The following is a 19,316-nucleotide window of genomic DNA, read 5'->3' as shown; positions in this document are numbered from 1 at the left end:
TGATCTTTTGCTTTCTTCTTTTTTTGGCCAGTTTGATGGCCATAAGGTAAAATCTGAAAGTTATCTGTATCTCTGATTATTAATAAAATTGAATACTTTCCAAATTATTGACAATTTCTATTCTTTTGAAAGTTGAAAGGATCTCTCATCAAAAACTACTGCTGCTGACCCACTTCCAATAGGCACTGGAACCCTTGGAGTGGTAGCATCTCCTTGATCATGAATTCTGCTTCAAACCCAGCCCTTGCAGCAATCACCTGGGGAAGCAGTTCTCCTGGAGAAGGGATTGACCATCACTATCTTAGTTGAAGTTTTGGGGAACCTGGAGAGACAGGAGGCAGCAAGTAGCAGACAAGTGCAATCACTACCACCTGACAACTATCTCACCTCAAATTGGGATGATGGTAGCCCAGGTTTTGTACTCAAGATCCTTTGGGACAGCAATACTTCCAGACCAATGTCCAAAGAAACCATTCTGCTAAGAAATCCTTGTAGAGATATAATTTGGCAACTGTCCTCAAAGTTGCTACAGCCTCATATTTTGAAGATCCTCCAAAACAGAAAAACAATTTTCATCAAAGTGCTTGATAGTGTCAAATGGTTCATCATCAGAAACATGACAGTTAAGAGGAGGCACCATCATCAGCTTTGCTGCTATATCATGGGACCTATTATTTAACTTGCAGCTGAAAGTTTTTAATGTATTTAAAACAAACAAAATAGAAATAAAAAGAAAAAAGTATACATAGAACATGAGGATTCAAAATGTGTAACAATAAATTTCCATTTAAAGAAAGTGTATATAATAAGAGAACATATTTTCTTTGCATCCTTGTGAGTGAAATGGGAAACTGAGGATTTCTCAGAATAAGATTACTCAGCACCAAGGATTTAATTATTAGGCTCTGGGAAGAAGAACAAAGACTTCTCAATAGAAAACATTTAAGAGATAAGTGCGTAGAGAAGAATCTGACTATTTAATGGCCTGGAGATATTTGAGAAGTCTACAAACTCATTAATCTCTATTTGTTGCATGAGAAAAACCTGAGTTAAGACCAAGTCTTCTTAGAAACCTCTAAATTATAAACCTTAGAAGCAGGACAGACTCTTTCTTTTGAATCAAGTATTGCTTAACCAAGACCCTAGTGCCACAAAAAGCAAAGCCCACCTATATTCCAGAGACAAATAAAAGAATAAAGGTCAAGTTTGCCAATGGTTTTAGGAGGATTAACAAGAGATGGGTGGGCAAATAGTTTCTGTAATTTTATTCTTTCCCCCCCCAGTCCCTCCCCCTAGCAGGCTAGACTTAAGCACAGTTATATTTAAGTATACACACATATACATATGCATATACATGTATACATACATACCTATAATCATACACACATACATTTATATGCATCTCTGTAAGACCACACTATGCTTGTCTTGTTTTTCTGAAGGTAGATAACATCATCCTTCTTAGGTCTAAGTCATTCCATATTTTTCTAAATCTACCATGGCACCTCATTCTTTTGACTTTTGATAAATATCACTTCAGACTTACATTCTTTTATTGTAGCTGCTGATAGATCTTGTATCATTCTAATTGTAATTCCAGCATATCTGAATTTTTTTGTTGTCATTGCTTGTAAAATCTTGTCTTTGATTTGGTGGTTTCAAATTTTAGCAAAGATGTTCCTGCACATTTTTCCTGTAGGATCTTTCAGGTGGTGATCAGTGGATTTTTTTCTATCTCTACTTTGTCCTCTTGTTCTAACATGTCAGACCAATTATCTTTAATTATTTCTTGTATTATATCGATTTTTTTTTCCCCATAGCTTTCAAACAGTCCAACTATCCTTATGTTTTCTTGATTTATTATTTTTCTTATGAGATGTCTCACATTTTTTTCTATTTTTTTTAATCGTTACATTTTATTATTTCTTGGTCTTTTTATAACCTTACTGGCTTCCCCTTGCCCAATTCTAATTTTCTAAGAATCCTTTTCTTCCTTAAGATTCTGTATAACCAGGAAATCTAGATGGCACAGTAGTAAAGCACCAGGCCTGGAGTCAGGAGATCCTGAGTTCAAATCTGGCCTCAGACACTTAATACTTCTTAGCTGTGTGACCTTGGGCAAGTCACTTAACTCCAATTGCTTCATGGCAAAAAAAAAAAAAAAAAAAAAAAAAAAAAAAAAAAAAAGATTCTGTATAACCAAGGGGAGGATTCTGGGAAGATGGTGGAGTAAATTTTAAGTTCTCCAAATTTTCCCTACAAACAGAACAAATTTGCATCTCTGGGTGAGCACAGACTGGTGAAAAATCAATAAGACTTGAGACCAAACAGATACAACTCAGGAATATCTGAAGAAAGCCCCCAGGCTGGGGATTAATTAACCCATGTGAAGTGCCAACACCTCAGGCTAGCTCCACAAAAATATTAGGGGGGGATCCCTGGGATGAACTGAGTTTGTCTGGAGCCTCAGCAGGACCCATAGAAACTTTTACCTCCAACTTTTTAAGGAGTCTAGGGTCTCAGCTGATCAGGAACACTAGGCCCAACTGTGCTGGGCAAGAAGGTATTTACCCAGATGAGTGCAGACACAGTGAGGCAGGTACAATGCTGGCTGAGGGCACCTGCAGGAAGGTGGAGCTCTTGGTTTGGGGTTCCAGATCAGAGAGGAGAGCTGATGGGATGCCAGAGGAAGGGAAGAAGGGAGGGAAAGAAGGAGAGAGGGAAGGAAGGAAGAAGGGAGAGAGGGAGGACAGGAGGAAGGAATCATAGAAACTTATTCTGGGAACAGGGAAGACCAGGATTCATCTTCAGAGGAAGACACTGAAGTAAAAAAATAAGCTTCCACCTCAAAAGAATAATGTTTAATGGCTTCCTGCCCAGAGAATTTATAGAATTCAAAAAAGAATTTTAAATAAAATGAGAGGCTTTGAAGAGAAACTAAATAAAAAATAAAAACAATCCCAGAAAAACAAAATTATGAAAAAAGTTATCCAATTAGAAAAGGAGATACAGAATCTTAAAACCAAAAATAACTCTTTGAAAATTAGAATTGGGTAAGGGAAAGTCAGTGAAGCTATAAGAAACCAAGAAATAACAAAACAGAATATAAAGAATGAAAAAAATAGAACAGAATGTGAAACATCTTAAATAAAAAAAATATAATTGGACAACCTAAAAAGCTATGACAAAAAAAAAAAAAGGAACTATGATCCGATAATGCAAGAAATAATCCAAAAAAATTGTCTTGAAGTGATAGATCATGTGGGAAAAATAGAAATAGGAAAAAGTCCACTAATCACCACTCAAAAGAGATCCTTTATGGAAAACACATAGGATTATTGCTAAATTTTGAAACCCCAGATCCAAGAGAACATTTTGCAAGAAACAAGAAAAAAGCAATTCAAATATATTGAAGCTACAATTAGAATTGTACAGGAATTAGCAAAAGCCACAATAAAAGACTGCAGATCCTATCATCTCTATAGGCAATCAAAGGAATTAGCCTCTAGTCAAAAATAATTATCTACCATATTGGATGATAAAAAGTAGACATTCAATGAACTTGCAGATTTTTGGGATTCTATCAACCAAACTAGAACTCAGTAGAAAATTTAACATATAAAAGCCAATTATCTAAAATTACTCTTAAGGAACTTAAGTGGACAAATTGTTTATGTTTTTATGTGGAAATGTCTAACTTATGTTTACAACTGACTTTAGGAATTGGGTAACTCAAAAAGGTTTATACAAATGAGGTACAGAGGAAGAATAAACAGTTATTAGAGGGGACAGGACTCCTCTTAGTTCTGAAAACTCACTCACATCAGTTGCATATATAGTATGAAAGGTATAACACCATCCAAAATCTATAAAGAAATAAGGGGAGGGGGAGAAAAGGGTAGAGATGCAAAAGGGCAGGGAGGATGTGCTGAGGTGGGGAGATGAGGGAGGGATCCACAGGTGGGAGGAAGTTGAATAGCAAAGAAAGTTTAAGAATTAAAGTAGAAGACAGATATAGGAAAGAAGAGATGTACATAAACACAACATAGATTAGGAGAAAAAAAGTACAGCTAATAATCATTGATCTTGGACAAGCTTGAAGATTCAGTTAAGAGGGAAATTTACATTATATGTCAGTCATACTAATAGTTTTAGATGCATATTTACATATGGGTAAATTCCTGTTTGAGTACTTGTAGATATGTATGCATTGTTCTATGTATGTATCTATATAAATGTTATGGGCCAGACCTAGAAACAAAGGATTCTTACAAGGTATTAAGTCAGTGGAATTGATAAGACAGAGGTTATCTAGTTTAGCATGGTTCAGTATGACAGATTTAATCTTACAACAAAAAATTGTTTCCCAGTGATACAATGATTGGTTTATACTCAGTGTAGAGCATATAAGCTAGAAGCCTCAGCTAGATGAATTCGGGAAATTCAGAAGCTAGAGAAGACAGGCAGGAGCTCAAGCTCTCAGAAGCAAGGAGAGAAATAGGCCTTTAAGAAAGCTAACAGACTTCAGGAAAGGAGACAAGACTTTGAAAGAGATAATACAGTTTTTGGACTTTAACACCTGGCTGTTATTGTGTGACTACTGAACTAAAACAAAGGCTGCTCCCAAGAACCCAGAGACCCCAAGAAAACTACTAGAGAACATTACATATATATGATACATATATGTATATGTGTGTGGGTCTGTGGATGGGTATGAATATATATGTATGTGTGTTTGTGTGTATATGTGGGGGTATAAATCCATTAAACATAGTTGTTCTTAACGATAGCGTGCTTGGGGGGATAAAAGGGGAACAAAATAACAACCTACAAGGAAGGAAGGATGGACACCCATGAATATAATTTCTTTTACTATTATATATTCTTTCTTTAACTGGAAATTTCTCCCTGACATTCTGCTCCATTTTTTCTTTTCAATTTTCTAAAAGTTGGAAAAGCAGACATATCTTTATCACAATGTAATAAAATTATATTCAATAAAGAACCTTTGAAGAAAAAAGAGATTCTGTATAACCTTTTCTAAATGGTTGACTTTTCATAATATTTCCTTGGATTGTTTTATCCCCCTCTCAATCTCTGTTTTAAAGTCTTTGTTGAAACCATTTGACATTACTCTTTGGGAATAGGGGAAGCTTTTTTAATTTCAGTATCCTCCTCTGAAGATGAACCTTATTGCTATTTTCTATGTTTGGGTTTTTTCTCCTTTGCCTGCTCATTTGTTTTTAAAAAAGATCTGGTAAGTGTAATCATCTCTAATCCTGAGGGGGAGGAGGAAGTGGACGAAGGGATGTTTCTGGCCTCAGGTCTTTCTTCAGTTCTCCCTTCTGGCCTGGAACCCAACAACTCTTCTTCCCTCCTGTTAAGTTCCTAAAGCCAGCAGTGTCCCTGCCCCGATGCTTCTGCACTCAGTAGTATGTATTGGTTTCTTCTTGCCCAGGGCCAAGTCTAAGTAGAACATCTTTCTTCAGATGTCGCTGATTGTTCCAGGAGGATCACTATTCTGCCTTAACTTCTGTTTGTCTTTAATCGGTCTACGTTCACCCTGAAGAATAGTTTTGTCCATTTTGGGGAAGAAATCTGAAGAGCTTGGGATTTTCTGACCTACTCCACCATCTTCCCAGAATCCTCTTCCAACTGAAATCTTATAAAGATGCTGCCTCCTTCTATTTTATATGAGGTCCTTGAGAGGAGGAATTCTGTGTACTAGTAAGCACCAAATCATTCCTATCTGGACAAATTAAAATTTATTCATTTTTAACAATTCCTTTTATATTCCAGATATGCTTTTTAAAATTTCATATATGCCATATTCCCAATTTCTTTTTCTTTTAATTTCATAAGTTTTTTTTAAAAGTATTTTTCTTTCATGTAGAAAAATACATCGTATCCCTTTCCTAATAATTCCTTGTCGAGTAGAAAAAATTTCATCTTTCTTACACAACTGAGATATGCCATGTTTAATTTTATTACCTAGCTGGATTTCATTGAGATAGTGTGAGATGTGATTCTAAATCTACTTTTTGCAAAGTTCCTTTCCAATTTTACCTAATAATTTGTTTAAAAAAAAAAAAAACAACTTTTTCCTGATGAACTAGAAATATAAAATGAGACTTGTTTTCAGACATGGCCAACTGATTTGTTTTGCTTGATTCTACTAATATGTTAAAATATGTTAATATATTCTAAATATGTTAAAAAAAACCTTTAAGAAGAGTATCAAGGAAACACTTCACAAACACAAAAGAAAACAAAAAATGTAAAAAAGGGACAGAAATTGGGCAATTTTATTATTACTTTTTAAAATTTAATAAACATTTGAAAACTAACAAGTTCACAATATCATATACAATCCATTTTTTTTCTTCTTTGTATCCTGAAATGTTTGTTGATGATTGTTTTCATATTAAAAACCCACACAACTTTACCCAGGTTTTATTTTCTATAGCTTTATGAAATATTAATGTTTTATATGTACCTGGTTGGTGGCTGTATACCTTTAAATCTGTTACTTGATCTGTTTTTCCTCTAATACCAGATAGTTTAAAAACAACTGCTGTTATTCTAAAGTCAAAATACAGCATTTTTTTTTTTTTTTGGTTAAAGCATAATGTATTAGCATTCTTGTGTTTTTCCACATGAATTTTGTTTAGATTTTATCTGGTTCTCTGAAGAAACCCCTTGGCATTTGAATTCATACTGCATCAAATAGGATGCTTAATTTTGGTAATTGTCCCATTACTAGAATAATTCAACCCCTTCCATGAATACAGAATGTCTATTGATTTACTGTCTTTTATTTCCCATCATTTTGATTTTATGTTCTTTTACATATGTGGAATTCTAGGTTAATCCCCAAATATGTAATGGTTTTTGTTATTATAAATGGGATCTCTTTTATCTCTTTTAAAAATAGCACTTTGATAGTACTAATCTTGTATCCTGCAACTCCAAGTTATTCGTATTTTCTAGTTTTATTTTTAAGAAAAATACCAAAGCTAGAAACATACTTCAGTTTTTCTGCTAATAAATTAACTTTGTCTGGACATAATCTTATATTGGAAAACCAGGTTAAATGACTGTTTATATGTAGTTCTTAACATCCTTTTCTGCTGGTTCCATCATAACTACAGAACAAGAAAAAGGTTTTATAGAACCCAGAACTAATTTGCATGTTATTTTTGGATTTGCCAACCTACTCATGATGAGCGTCCTGGTACCTATCTAAGCTTGTCATCAGAATAGTTATTGCCAGAAGGATAATTGAAGCCTTTCCAAACCCTTTAAAAAATCTGATAGATTTGGTGCTCTATAGGAAAAGTCTACAAGCACCATGAGTTGCCTCCATGCCATTATTTGTTGAAGGCCTTTTATGGAGCATTCTTACAGCTCTTAAAAAAAAACTATGTAATTCAAAAAATATTGAGTTTACGTGATCCTGCTAGCTAATTTGGCGCACTTGTGTTAATGAGGTATATAGATTTGTCCTCTACTACAGACTACTTAAACCAGTTTCCTAGTCCTCTTTAATATGTTAATCCAGTCAAGCCTTCTTACAAATGTATAGGACATTCCGGTCAGGACAGAATATGGCTAAACGGAATCCATCGCCACTACACAGGAAATATGCCACCGAAATGTTTTTGTTGGCACATTATTTTCTCACTACCATTTGTAAGAAAACCACCACTAAAAAAAGTGTCCAACCAGTAACAAAAACAAGCAACCCAAGGCCTAGTTCCAGTTTTTTAAATATAGATTTGTCTAGCATAAACGCAAGACAAATTATTATACAATAGATAAAAGCCTTACTGCACTAACTATACTCACGTTTAAAATTTCAAATATTCACCCCGAAGCTTTAGGAAAACACATTTCCTTTTCAAGCTGCATCGATTTCCCCCCTTCTCTGGAAACTACCGACTTCAAAGGGTTTTTCAAAGGACTGCATATCATTAAGCTGGTCTGGTGCAAACCAGATCCTATTTTGCAACAAATCCCTCCTTCCCAGGGCCTACCCTCGGCTACAATCTATGGCTAGTTTACATAAACTCGCAGTACGGTCTTCCCTCGTTAAATTACGTCTTCCAGGAAATCACGGGGCGGCCTTTTGCTCTTTCTTCTTAGGCCTCGGTGGGAGAGGCGCACAGTAGGTGCCTAATAAATGCAGATTGACTGACCTAGGGCAAGCTGAAAACCAGAGAAGCCAACTGTTTCCCCAGGCATCCGGGAGTCTCCCGGAACTGGCAGGGCTGAGGCTCCTCCCTCGTGTGACCCACACAAAGGTTCCAGCCCCAGCAGGAATCCTTAACCGTCACACCTCAGCTACCCGAGCGAGGGCGACAGGCCTCGCACCTTGGGGCTCCCCAGCGGGAGCCGGACTCCCTCCTTCACGCCCCTCCCCCACTTCAACCCCCCCCCCCGACCGGCTCCGCGCCCCTCCCCCACCCCCCCCCAGACGCAGCCTCTCTATGCTCTCCTTCGCCTCACGTTCAACAGCTTTCGGCCTGTCCCCGATTTGCTCCCGTCCCTAGAAGACTCGTTCCTCGACGAGGGCGTTTGGCGAAGGGAGGACGCCTGAGACGTGGTGTCAACGGTTCTTGATTCGTCATTTTCGTCGGCCCCGGTTTCGCTCTTGTGAAGAAATGGGACCTTGAACAGCGAATGAACCTTGTTTCGCTGAGATTCACTAAGATCCGAAGCCTTCTTTTCCGTCTGGCTTGGCTCCATCCTGTCCCCCCCACCCCCCACCCCCCACCCCGGCCCCCTCAACCGACCGCGGTGGCTCGGGGCCACTCTGCTACTGAATTCCCGCGCGGGGTGAGCTGGGAGGGGGGGGCGCGAGGGGAGGGGGACGCGTTGTTCTAGGCACTGCGCACACACGCACGCACGTACGGCGGGGGGAGAGGGAGATGTCAGCGACACTGCACATGCGCATAGCTAGCCGGTGGGGAGGCGGGAAAGCTTGTTGCTCTAGCTGGCTAGGTAGTCTGCGAGGAAGCGGAGAGGTGGAGTCACTTCGAGCATGCGCGAGTTCCCTGGGACTCTGGGCGGGAAAGGCGGTTGTCATCTCTTCCTAGCGGCTGGGCACGTGGTCGTTTCTAATCCTAGCTCCTCCCTCCCGATCCTGCCCCCTGGCAGCAGGGCCCCCTCTGCCGGCGGCTGAGCGTTGTATACTTGGGTTAGCCCTTAACTGAGACCCCACGCCAGACCCCTCTCCTCTTCTGGAGACGCCAAGTGGTCAATTCTTTTTTCCTCAGCTTTATGGGCGAGAATGAATCCCTGGGTGAGGAGGTATTGGGGAATGAGGGCCAAGTGAAAATACTTTAAAAATAAAACATTAAACACAAATAAAACATTTAATCATTTAAATAAAATAAAAACGTAAATAAAACATTTAAAATAAATAAAACATGGTATATAAATGTAATGGAATATTATTCTAGAAGAAAACTGCGCTGATTTCAGAAGAGCCTGAAGAACGTTCTCGCTGCTGAGAGAAGTGGGTAGAACCAGAAGAACACTACACACAGCGACAATACCATTACGTGATAATCAACTGGGATGGACACGGCCCTTTAAAACAACGCACCCATCAAGGCAATTTGAAGGGATGTATGACGGGAAGTGCCCTCCGCATCCACAGAAAGAACTAAGAAGTCTGAATGCGGATCAACATGACAGTATTTTTAACTTTTTTTGATTGGTTGTTTTTCTTTCTTGGGTTTTTACCCCTTTTGATCTGATTTTCCTCAAGCAGCATGACAAATGTGGAAACTTGTTTAGAAGAAATGTACATGGTCAACCTACATTGGATTATTTGGTATCTAGGGAAGGAGGCAGAAAGGGGAAAGATTTGGAACGCAAGGTTTTGCAAGGATGAATGCTGAAAATTATTTCTACATGTATTTTGAAAAACAAAAAGTTAATTTTATGTGGATAAAATTATTTTTATATGTATTTTGAAAAACAAGTTATTTTTATATGTATATGTATTTTAATTTTTTTTATATTTTTAAAAGAATATAACGCAGAAGATCTTTATTCTATTCCCTGAATGTGTTTAAGTTTGATGTATAACATGTTACAATACTAAATAGTTCTTATCTTCCTCCTTATTAATGTTTCCAGGCATTTGCAATAGCACATATATTACAAATGCAAATATAATTTGAAAAATAGTAAAATACTTTCCCTAACAAGTTTCTACATACATTGGGATAATAATGCCACAGAAAATTATAGTTGAAAACAACATACAAAACTTTAATATTTTTCATAATCTTGGGGTATAAGTTTTTATAATCAAAGTAACTGCAGATACATTTGCAAACATCTTGTAAAAATACATTTTAAAAAAGATTACATATCACAATTGGAACATTAAAAATACTGTCCTAGTTCTGAAGGTAGATTTGTAACATCATGAAGGGGATTTGGTTTCTTTATCCAAATCAGGATATTCTTGAACATCAGAAGAAAACATCAATTCTGAGGGGAGGGAAAAGATCAATATTTAAAATTGTTGCCCTATCACAATTATTGATGCATACTTAGTTATGAGTAATCATCTTAAATACCATTCACACAATGAAATTAAAAAACCTCCCCCAATACAGTAAAGAACTCAGTAGTTTAGTGTCCACTAAAAATTTATAATCTCTATAACATAAAAATGAATAATTTTGAAAGATTTAAAGAACTCTGTTCAACACAGTGATTGACTTATTCCAGAGGACCAATGATGAAGAATGTAACATGCCTCGTGAAAGTAGGAAATCAAGCAAAATAAAACACATTTTAGGGTATGGCCATCACATGGGAATGTGTTTTGCTTGATTGTTTGTTTGTTGAAAAGTTGTCCTCTTCCCACAAATGAGGAAAAAAATAACACAAAAAATTTAATTACAAATATACAATATCTGGTCTCAACTGGGACCTCACTGCTGCTTTGTACTATTCTCTAATTCTACATTGCAGTACCAATAGAGCTGCTTCAAACCTCTTTTCTCTGTACCCTGACCCTCTCATGGTAAGGAACCTTGCCTTATACTCTATGGAAAAGTGAACTCTCTTTTTATTTTTTTCTTCTTTTCTTCTTCCTTTTTCTATATCTGGAAATCTCTTCATCCTTAATTCTCTCCACTTTTGTTTCGACTTCTAACAGAGGTGGCCTTTCTCCTCACTAAAACTCTTCTTTATGTACCCTTGATTCTATCCCATTTGATAAGACTGTGTTGACAAGTTATCCCCTATTTCTACACTTTAATTTCTCTTTACTAGCTTTCCTGATGTGTCATGTAACAAATACATAGTTGAGAAAAAAATAAATTTGACGTATAATGAGAAATACTATACCTCCAAAGAGAGAAAGAACTGATGGAATCCAAACGCAATCAAAGTATACTGGTTTGTTTGCTTTTTTTTAACTTTCTTTTTTTGGGCCAATTTTACATGAAATGATTTTTTTTATTGCAAATGCAAAACTTTTACAAAATTATTTCTTTTCAATGAAGGGGAAAGAAAAAGAGGGCAGGAGAGAATATGGAATTCAAAATAGTAAAAATTGAAGATTAAACATTATTTTTACATGTAATTGGAGAAATTATTAAAATTTAAATATATAAATTTAGGCAAAAGAGGAAAACAAATCAACAATATTGATCATGTTTAAAAAATATAGGTCTCATTCTGGACCTCTAATTCATTCATGTCTCTGCCAAGATGTGGGAGGCATGCTTCATCGGTGATTGGTCACTGTATTATTCAGAATGCTAGTCTTTCAAAGTCATTTTTCTTTACATTATTATGGTTTTTAAGTGAAATATTCTATTTCTACTCGTTTCTCTCCATCAGGATTTCTCTAAATCCATCTCTTATACCATTTCTTACATTCTTTTACCACAATCTGTTCCACAAATGAGTACACACCTTTTAAAATCTCTGCTACAAGTATCTTTATAAATAATTTTGTGGATATGGGTCCTTTGTCTTATATTTGACCCTTATAGGGTATATACATACTAGTTGGTCAAAGGATTACCACTTTAATGCATTTTGAGTTATGATTCTAAATATTCTTTTAGATGTTGGACTACCAACAGCAGTATACTGCCAATAACAGTCAATTTGAATGACTTTTTCATCACCATCTTTCTTGAGTTTTGTAGAGCATTTAGCACTATTATCAATCCTACCATCCTGAATACTTTTTTCCCTTTTTTTTTTTTTTTTTTTTTTGTTTTTGTCGTTATTTATGACACTACTGTCTTGGTTCCTGTACTACATATCTGATAGCTCCTTCTCGATCATCTTTGCTGAATCCCGGAGCATTCTCTACATATTTTGAATGGATTCCAAGGTTCTGCTTTTTTTTCCCTCTACATATATTATATTATTTTCCCTCTACATATATTATATCGTGATGGTCTTATGAGCTCTCATGTATGTATTCAATAATCATCTTTATGTGACTAATTCTCAAATCTATTTAGCGCTAATCTCTTTCCTGACTTTCTGTCTTACATGAACAACTGCCTACTGGAAGTTTTGAACTTGATGTCATGGAAGCATCTCAAACTGAACATGTCAAAAACAAAGCTCATTTTCTTCCTCCAGATAAATGTGAGACACGTGCTTAATTTTGCACTTATGTAATATTTTCCATTATAATTATTTGTATTGTCTCCCATTACTAGCTGGTAAACTCCATGAGGGAGCTTGCCATCATAAGATATGTTATATTCCTGGATATATGGCATAATATTCTTGATGTAGGAGTTGTTTTAGAAATGCTTGCTGAATATTTGTTGAAAATTTAAAAGTTCTTTACATATAGCAAGAGATAATCAGGAAAACTGAATCCCAACTTATATCATTGCCAGGCCCCATTCCCCACCTGCACTCCCCAGCACAGATATTCCTCCAAGACTTTGTCCTTGGCTCTCTTTTCTCTCTCTCATTCATTCCCAAGGTATCATTTATGATCGTTTTCCATTTTACAATTGTACAGTTCTGACCCTAGCTCTCTCTTGAACTCCAAATTCTCATTTTTAAACTGCTGACTGGATAATATTACTTGATTTAAATTGTCACACATACACATACTATGCTTTTTGAGGGCTAGGCTCACATGATTTATTCCTTTACATCAGACTGTCTCTGGCACAATGCTTTGCTCATATTACACAGTCATCACATATTTATTATTACTGTTGGATATTATCTAGCTTAATAATAACACATGAGCTAAATGGTCAGTAATTAAGCATTTATTAAGCACCTACTATGGGCGAGGCACCCTGCCAAAAGATAGAGCTTTTCCAGGGTGAAGGCTATCTAATAACTGTAATAATGATTGTGCAATAGAAGCTACATGATACCTTCAAATACTATAAAAGTATTCTGTTTCTTAAAGCAATGAATTAATGACAATGAATTCTCAAATTCAGAATTTGTCCTAATTTAGAAAAATTATGCCCATTAAAAGGAGGGTTTTTTTGAATAATTATAGAAGTTCTATTGGTACCAATATTTTCCTTCAGTCAAATGTTTTTTTCCTACCTTCACTGAGATCCATCTGTGGCCTATAAGATATGAAAAGCCAAGACAGTCCAACCAGAAGAGTCACAACCAAGTTCACCACAATCCAGGGATGGAGAATTTGTTCCTCTGTACCTGCAACCCTAAAAAAAGGATAAAGACACTTCTTAGAACTCAATTTATTTTTGTACATACATTCTCACGAACTTAAACAATACTTGGTGAAGATCCATTCCCTCCCCAAAACAGAGGAAATTAAATATAGTTTCTTATTTTAGAGGGTAAGATTAGGATGTTTGGTAAATTTGTGATTTCATTGGTAGGAACGCCTAACAAGAAAATTACCTCTACCAATGCAGATGTGTAACTATTCTATAAGTTATAATTTTAAAAAGTTGTCTGGGATACCAAGGAGATTTTTTTGCCCATTGCCCAGGATTGTATAGCCAATATATGTGAGAATTTATCTTAGATCCAAGTCCAAAGTTATCCCTCTCACCATTATGTTCAGCTATCTAGGCTGGTCCCTTGCTCATGAAGTCTGGGATTCTAACATGCCAATCCCAAATGTGCACTGAGGAACTGCAGGTAATACCAAAGAACAGAGACAGAAAAGTCTGCTGGATTAAATCAAATGTATATAGGGAAGGAATGTGACATAGGTCACATAATTGTGAAGGTGTTCAGAGACTGAACCATAAAATACCTGGAAAAATGAAAGACACCTAAGGTGTGAAAACTGTTAATTATTATTATTAAAAAGCATCTGATTAAGTAAAGACTGTCTTCCAACAAGGTACCTCCCAACAATCCACAACAGAAACCACCTTGACCATCTCATAAACATCAGATAAAGAATTTTAAAAAAAAATGTATGCTTCTGTCATGTAAATAAAAGGGATGTATTGCTAAGTACAAATTTAGAAGGTAAATTTTTCTGATTTTCCTGTTTGTGGATGATACCATACTGTAAAAGTATTAAGCTCTGGAACACTGCAGAAGCTTCTGGAACAAATTCATAACCACTCAAAAAAATGTGTTATCACCACTTAACAAGATAAAACAAGTGGATAAAGAATGCCTATTGTTATGATTAGGACACACAAATGTATGGCCACTTCTGAAGCTTGGCCATCAGTGTTTATGAGTGGTGTCTATATGTGTCATTCATATATATATATATATATATATATATATACATATATATATATATATATATATATATATACTCATACACACATACACACATATGCATTTATAGCTTTGCTTATATATATGTTCATTATATAAATTTCTTATGCACATACATAACATGTAAAAACATGTGCATATGCAAAAACTCATATGTAATATTATATATATATATATATATATATATATATATATATATATATATATATAAAAGTATCCATGTGCATATTACCTATATATGTGTATATATGTATACCCATATGTATATATACACAATACACATTTGGGGGGAAAAAAAACAGCAAAAATAGATTACTTGAGCCCAGAACAAGTATGCAGGCTGTATTGTCTCTGAAAATCTATTTCAAGGCTTCACACATTTCTCAGAAACAAATCTATATTTTTAATGTCAATGTTCTACCCTAGAATTTATATGGTTATGAGACAAAACACAAGAGACTTTTAAGAATGGAAAATAAATATCATACAGAAGACAATAAAAAGATGCCTGAAAGTTGCAAATAAGGAACTTCAAAGAAGGATCAATTAATCAAGAAGCTTTATTAAGCACCAATTCTGTGCCAGGCCCTGGGATTACAAAGACAAAATGAAATTCATCCTTGCTCTCAAAGACAAGTCCCTGTTCTCTTCCTTGTATTCTTTTATCTATATATTCATATGCTTTTTCCCCTATTAAAAGGTAATCACCTTGAGGGCTGAGACTGCTTGTTGAATGATTGATCCTAGATGAAAGAAAAAGATACTGGTGTTTAATAAGTAGGGAAGTGATGTGGTTAGACTTATGAAGTCAGCTATAGAAAGATCACTTTATATGGCAGTTATAGGGAGAATACATTGGAGAGAGGAAAAACTTGAAGCAGAAAGACCAATTACGAGGCTATTGCAATAATGCAATGTAATTTTAATTAAAACTATGATTATAATTAATGACTAGAAAGCCTTTATGAACTATCATTTTTACGACCCATATAATAAAAAGCAATTTTACTTTGAGAACCATAATTATGATGTTTTTAAAAAATGAAATCTCGTTGATTCTGTCTTCAAAATGTCTCTTTCATTTTTCTCCTTCTCTATAGACAAAACCATAATTTCAGAATCTAATACAGATTTCCAAAAGAAACTTCTCAAAAATTTTCAGATGTATACAGCATAATTAAATCATCCTCTAGTACAAAAGCATAACTGCTATTGAAATAGTCAAGATAATTCCTTGTCCCTCACCCCCTTTTTTCTTGTCTGAACCTGTAATTTCATCATTGTAGAGAATACCTAATCTGAAAATTCCCTCTACTTATACAGATTAGTATACTGTACTTGTGAATTGCCTAGAGCACTAAGATTAAAATAAATGATTTATCCTAAAGTCACATTGCTAATATGTGTTAGAAAGAGAATTTGAAACCAGTTTTTTTTTCTGATTCTAAGACCAACTCTCAACTATTTCATGCTGCTTCTCACTTCTTTCATTATATAAGCAAAAATGAAACTTTCTTGGATTTAGATGAAGGAAAAAAAAAAGAAAAATGTAAAAGAATATTAATAACAATCTTATTTCCACAACTATAGAAATTGTTAATGATTTCTTACCAAAGGCTACCATTAACTGATGCAGGTGTGTAAAGATGGATTCTGTCACTTGTCATCTGCTGGCTCAGAGACAAAATAAGAGCAGCAAAATACACTGGGGGAAAAAAATCCATAAACCTCAAATTATTATTGTCATAAAATACAAGTCAAATTATTTTAAATTATGACTAACAGCTAAAATTATTTTATATTATTTAATATTAATCATAGTCCCAAAACTAAATAGTTTTTAATACATTATTACCTCAGTATTAGTTAGTTACTTCTAGTGGTTAATTACAATTGGTGGAGAAAATGAAAAGTACAGAATGAATTTTTCCCATAAGAAATACATCTTCCCCATCCAATTTCCCAAAAGGACAAGTGGGGCTTCTATCTACTGAGAAACAAGTCAGTCCAAACCAGCCCAACTTCCTTGGTGGGGAGGGTCTGAATGTACAGGCAGAAGCTACCATCCCACACTCATCACTGCCCAGGACTCTCCTGAGCCCTCTGCCAACACCCCCTTGTGCCTGAGCCTTCCATCACTGCTCAACCATTACCCCTGCTTCTGCTGAGGATGCCCATTCCTCCATGCCCCTTCCAGCACAACTGTTTTGGGAGCCAAGAGATTACACGTCCTGAGTCCTGCAGGAGCTGTCTTGCCACTTGCCCTCTGAAGTGCAGTTCTCAGTATTGTGGGCTCCAACCTGACAATTCTGTGCACTGCAGTTTTTGCTGTGGATGAGCTGTCCACAACCAAGGGCAATAGCAGTGACTTTGAAAAGCACTGAATATCAAATTCAAAGAGTTTCGAAGCAGACAAGTACCAAGGTACCACTGTATTTTGGTTGGGTTTTTTGTTTTGCCTTTTTTCTACATTTCTTGTTTATAATGGGCCCTTCAATAAGAATGATTATATGCTACTTTGTTTTTGTCCCACATTATAATATGTGTCCTTTAAAAGTGCCTTATACTGACTGTGACTATTGCCTGCAATCTAACATTAAAATCTCAAAATGCAGAAGGACTATATGAACAATCTTTAAAAATAAAATAGACATGGTTAGAAGAGAAAAACAAAGAAACTTCATTAGGCTTTAAAGATACCATAATAATGGTTCTCTAAGTAAACTACCATGTCATCTAAAAAAGGTAATAATTTTATTTATTTTTCACCTGTTTCTCCCTCCATTCCTTTTATTTGCTTTACTGTTCTAGTTAATGTTTCTATATAAGTATTAATTAATAATAGGGATAAAGGGCATCATTGCTTTATCCCTGAAATTATCAGAAAGGCCTCTCTGTTTCTCCGTTATACACAATGCTAGATCTTGCTTTTTAGATAGATATTATTTGCCATATTAAGGAGAGTCATTTATTCTTATGTTTTTTAGGGCTTTTAATTTAAAAGGATGTTGTAATTTCTGTACTGATTGAAACAATTAAGTGATTTTTAAAAATTAATGTGATTTATTTTGTTTATTGTTTTCATAATAATTTATCAACCCTGAATTCTAATATAAATCCAAGTTGGATTTATACATCTTTTAAATATGTTGTTAAATCCATTTTGTTGATACTTCATTAAATATTTTTACAACAATATTCATTAAAGCTATTGATGTGGAGTTTTCTTTCTCTAACTTATTTCTCCCCCTGGTTTAGGTATCAAGTACTGTGTCATGAAAGGAATTTGGTAGGATGCTATATTTCCCTATTTTTGCAAACATTTTTGTAAAACATGTTAATTATTTTTAAAATGTTTAATGGAATTGACTTTAAATTCATTTGATCTTGAAGATTTTCCTCTTTTTGGGAGTTTAGTTATGGCTTTTTAAATACTGCTTTTTGAGAATGGGTATTTAAATTTACTATTTACTACTCTAATTTTGGGAAAAACACCTTGTCTCAAGGAATTTAGCTGAACTTGGGAGATGTGTCGAACACAAGGGAATCAGGTTTGGTATTGTTATATTACCAAGCTATCCTTCAAGGATGACTGGTTTGTTGTCCAAAAGAGTTGTCTGTTATCTTTTGACCTTGTTATCTGGAGGCAAACAACAAGTACTTCTTAGTCTCAAAAGGGAAGGAACTCAAAAGGGTTGTTGCCCCTTATTACCAAACATCCGACTAATTATATTGTTCCCTGAACCTCAGCTCTGTAGTCAACACGTTTCCCTCCACCCATGAAATCACCTTGCGTTCTTAGTTCTGTACTCCCCAAGACCTTTAAAAGGGGAATTCTTTTTCTCAGGAAATTTGTCCAGAAACCTTTTATTGACAGGCAGCATGCCCCTACTAACATGTTGTCTTGGGTGGAAAAATGTCTTGGTTTACCTTTTTGTTAAATTTCACTTGCAGCAGTTGTCTTCCAGATAAGACTCCAACCCTAAGTTCTAAATGGTGCCTTGGCTGCTAGGAATAAGCCATTGTTTAGTTGGCCTTGTCTTCTGTAATAGCTTAAATGGGAGATCTGGTTTCAGGTCTCTTCGAAGGTCCTCCCTGGCTTTGGCAGGGATTGCTTGGAAGCAGCTCCTGCCAGTGTCCTGGCTTTCTCTGCTTCCCATTGTTTTTGGAAAGGGATGTCTGGTACATAACGGTTTCTGTCTTGTCTGGTGGCTCTGAAGAGGACTAACAGGGCACTAGATTTAGACCTCTTAGAAGGTCACAGATGAAAATGTATTGTGGGGTCTTGTCTCTCTGTGCCTTGAACTATGGGCTCACTCTCTGCTGCTTCACTATCGTAAGATACCTTGATCTTAAGTGACTTGTTTACGGTCATCAGAAATGTGTATATCAGAGAAAGAACTTGAACGCCAGTTCTCTATCCACCATGCTACCTTGTATCTTGAAAGAATATCACAAAGAATATATATATTTATGTGCACATACACACACACATATACAAACACATATAATATTTAATATATATATTTATATATTCCACACCACATACACCTCCATATACATTG

General features: G+C 35.6%; 2 protein-coding genes across 8 annotated transcripts in view; both read right to left on the bottom strand.

Moving 5' to 3' along the window:
• Positions 1 to 9,978, bottom strand: part of C2CD6 (C2 calcium dependent domain containing 6) — a 118,738-nt gene extending 108,760 nt beyond the window's left edge. For 3 of the 5 annotated variants that reach the window (XM_074299028.1, XM_074299029.1, XM_074299031.1), the window contains exon 1: positions 8,509 to 9,977. In XM_074299028.1, the coding sequence (XP_074155129.1) occupies positions 8,509 to 8,748 (240 nt within the window). In that variant the 5' untranslated portion in view covers positions 8,749 to 9,977. Of the gene's footprint in view, positions 1 to 8,508 lie in introns of all 5 variants that reach the window. The other 2 variants (XM_074299030.1, XM_074299032.1) reach the window with 2 other exon arrangements.
• A 279-nt stretch (positions 9,979 to 10,257) lies between these two features.
• Positions 10,258 to 19,316, bottom strand: part of TMEM237 (transmembrane protein 237) — a 28,793-nt gene continuing 19,734 nt past the window's right edge. For all 3 annotated transcript variants that reach the window (XM_074299046.1, XM_074299047.1, XM_074299048.1), the window contains 3 exons: positions 16,363 to 16,456; positions 13,582 to 13,703; positions 10,258 to 10,509 (listed from right to left, as the gene is read on the bottom strand). In XM_074299046.1, the coding sequence (XP_074155147.1) occupies positions 10,442 to 10,509; positions 13,582 to 13,703; positions 16,363 to 16,456 (284 nt within the window). In that variant the 3' untranslated portion in view covers positions 10,258 to 10,441. The remainder of the gene's footprint in view (positions 10,510 to 13,581; positions 13,704 to 16,362; positions 16,457 to 19,316) is intronic.

This window comes from Sminthopsis crassicaudata, chromosome 3 (genome assembly GCF_048593235.1).
Source record: "Sminthopsis crassicaudata isolate SCR6 chromosome 3, ASM4859323v1, whole genome shotgun sequence".
In the NCBI taxonomy this organism is placed as follows: domain Eukaryota; kingdom Metazoa; phylum Chordata; class Mammalia; order Dasyuromorphia; family Dasyuridae; genus Sminthopsis; species Sminthopsis crassicaudata.
Note: the sequence above shows the minus strand (reverse complement) of the source record. Positions and strands in the feature narration are given on the sequence as shown.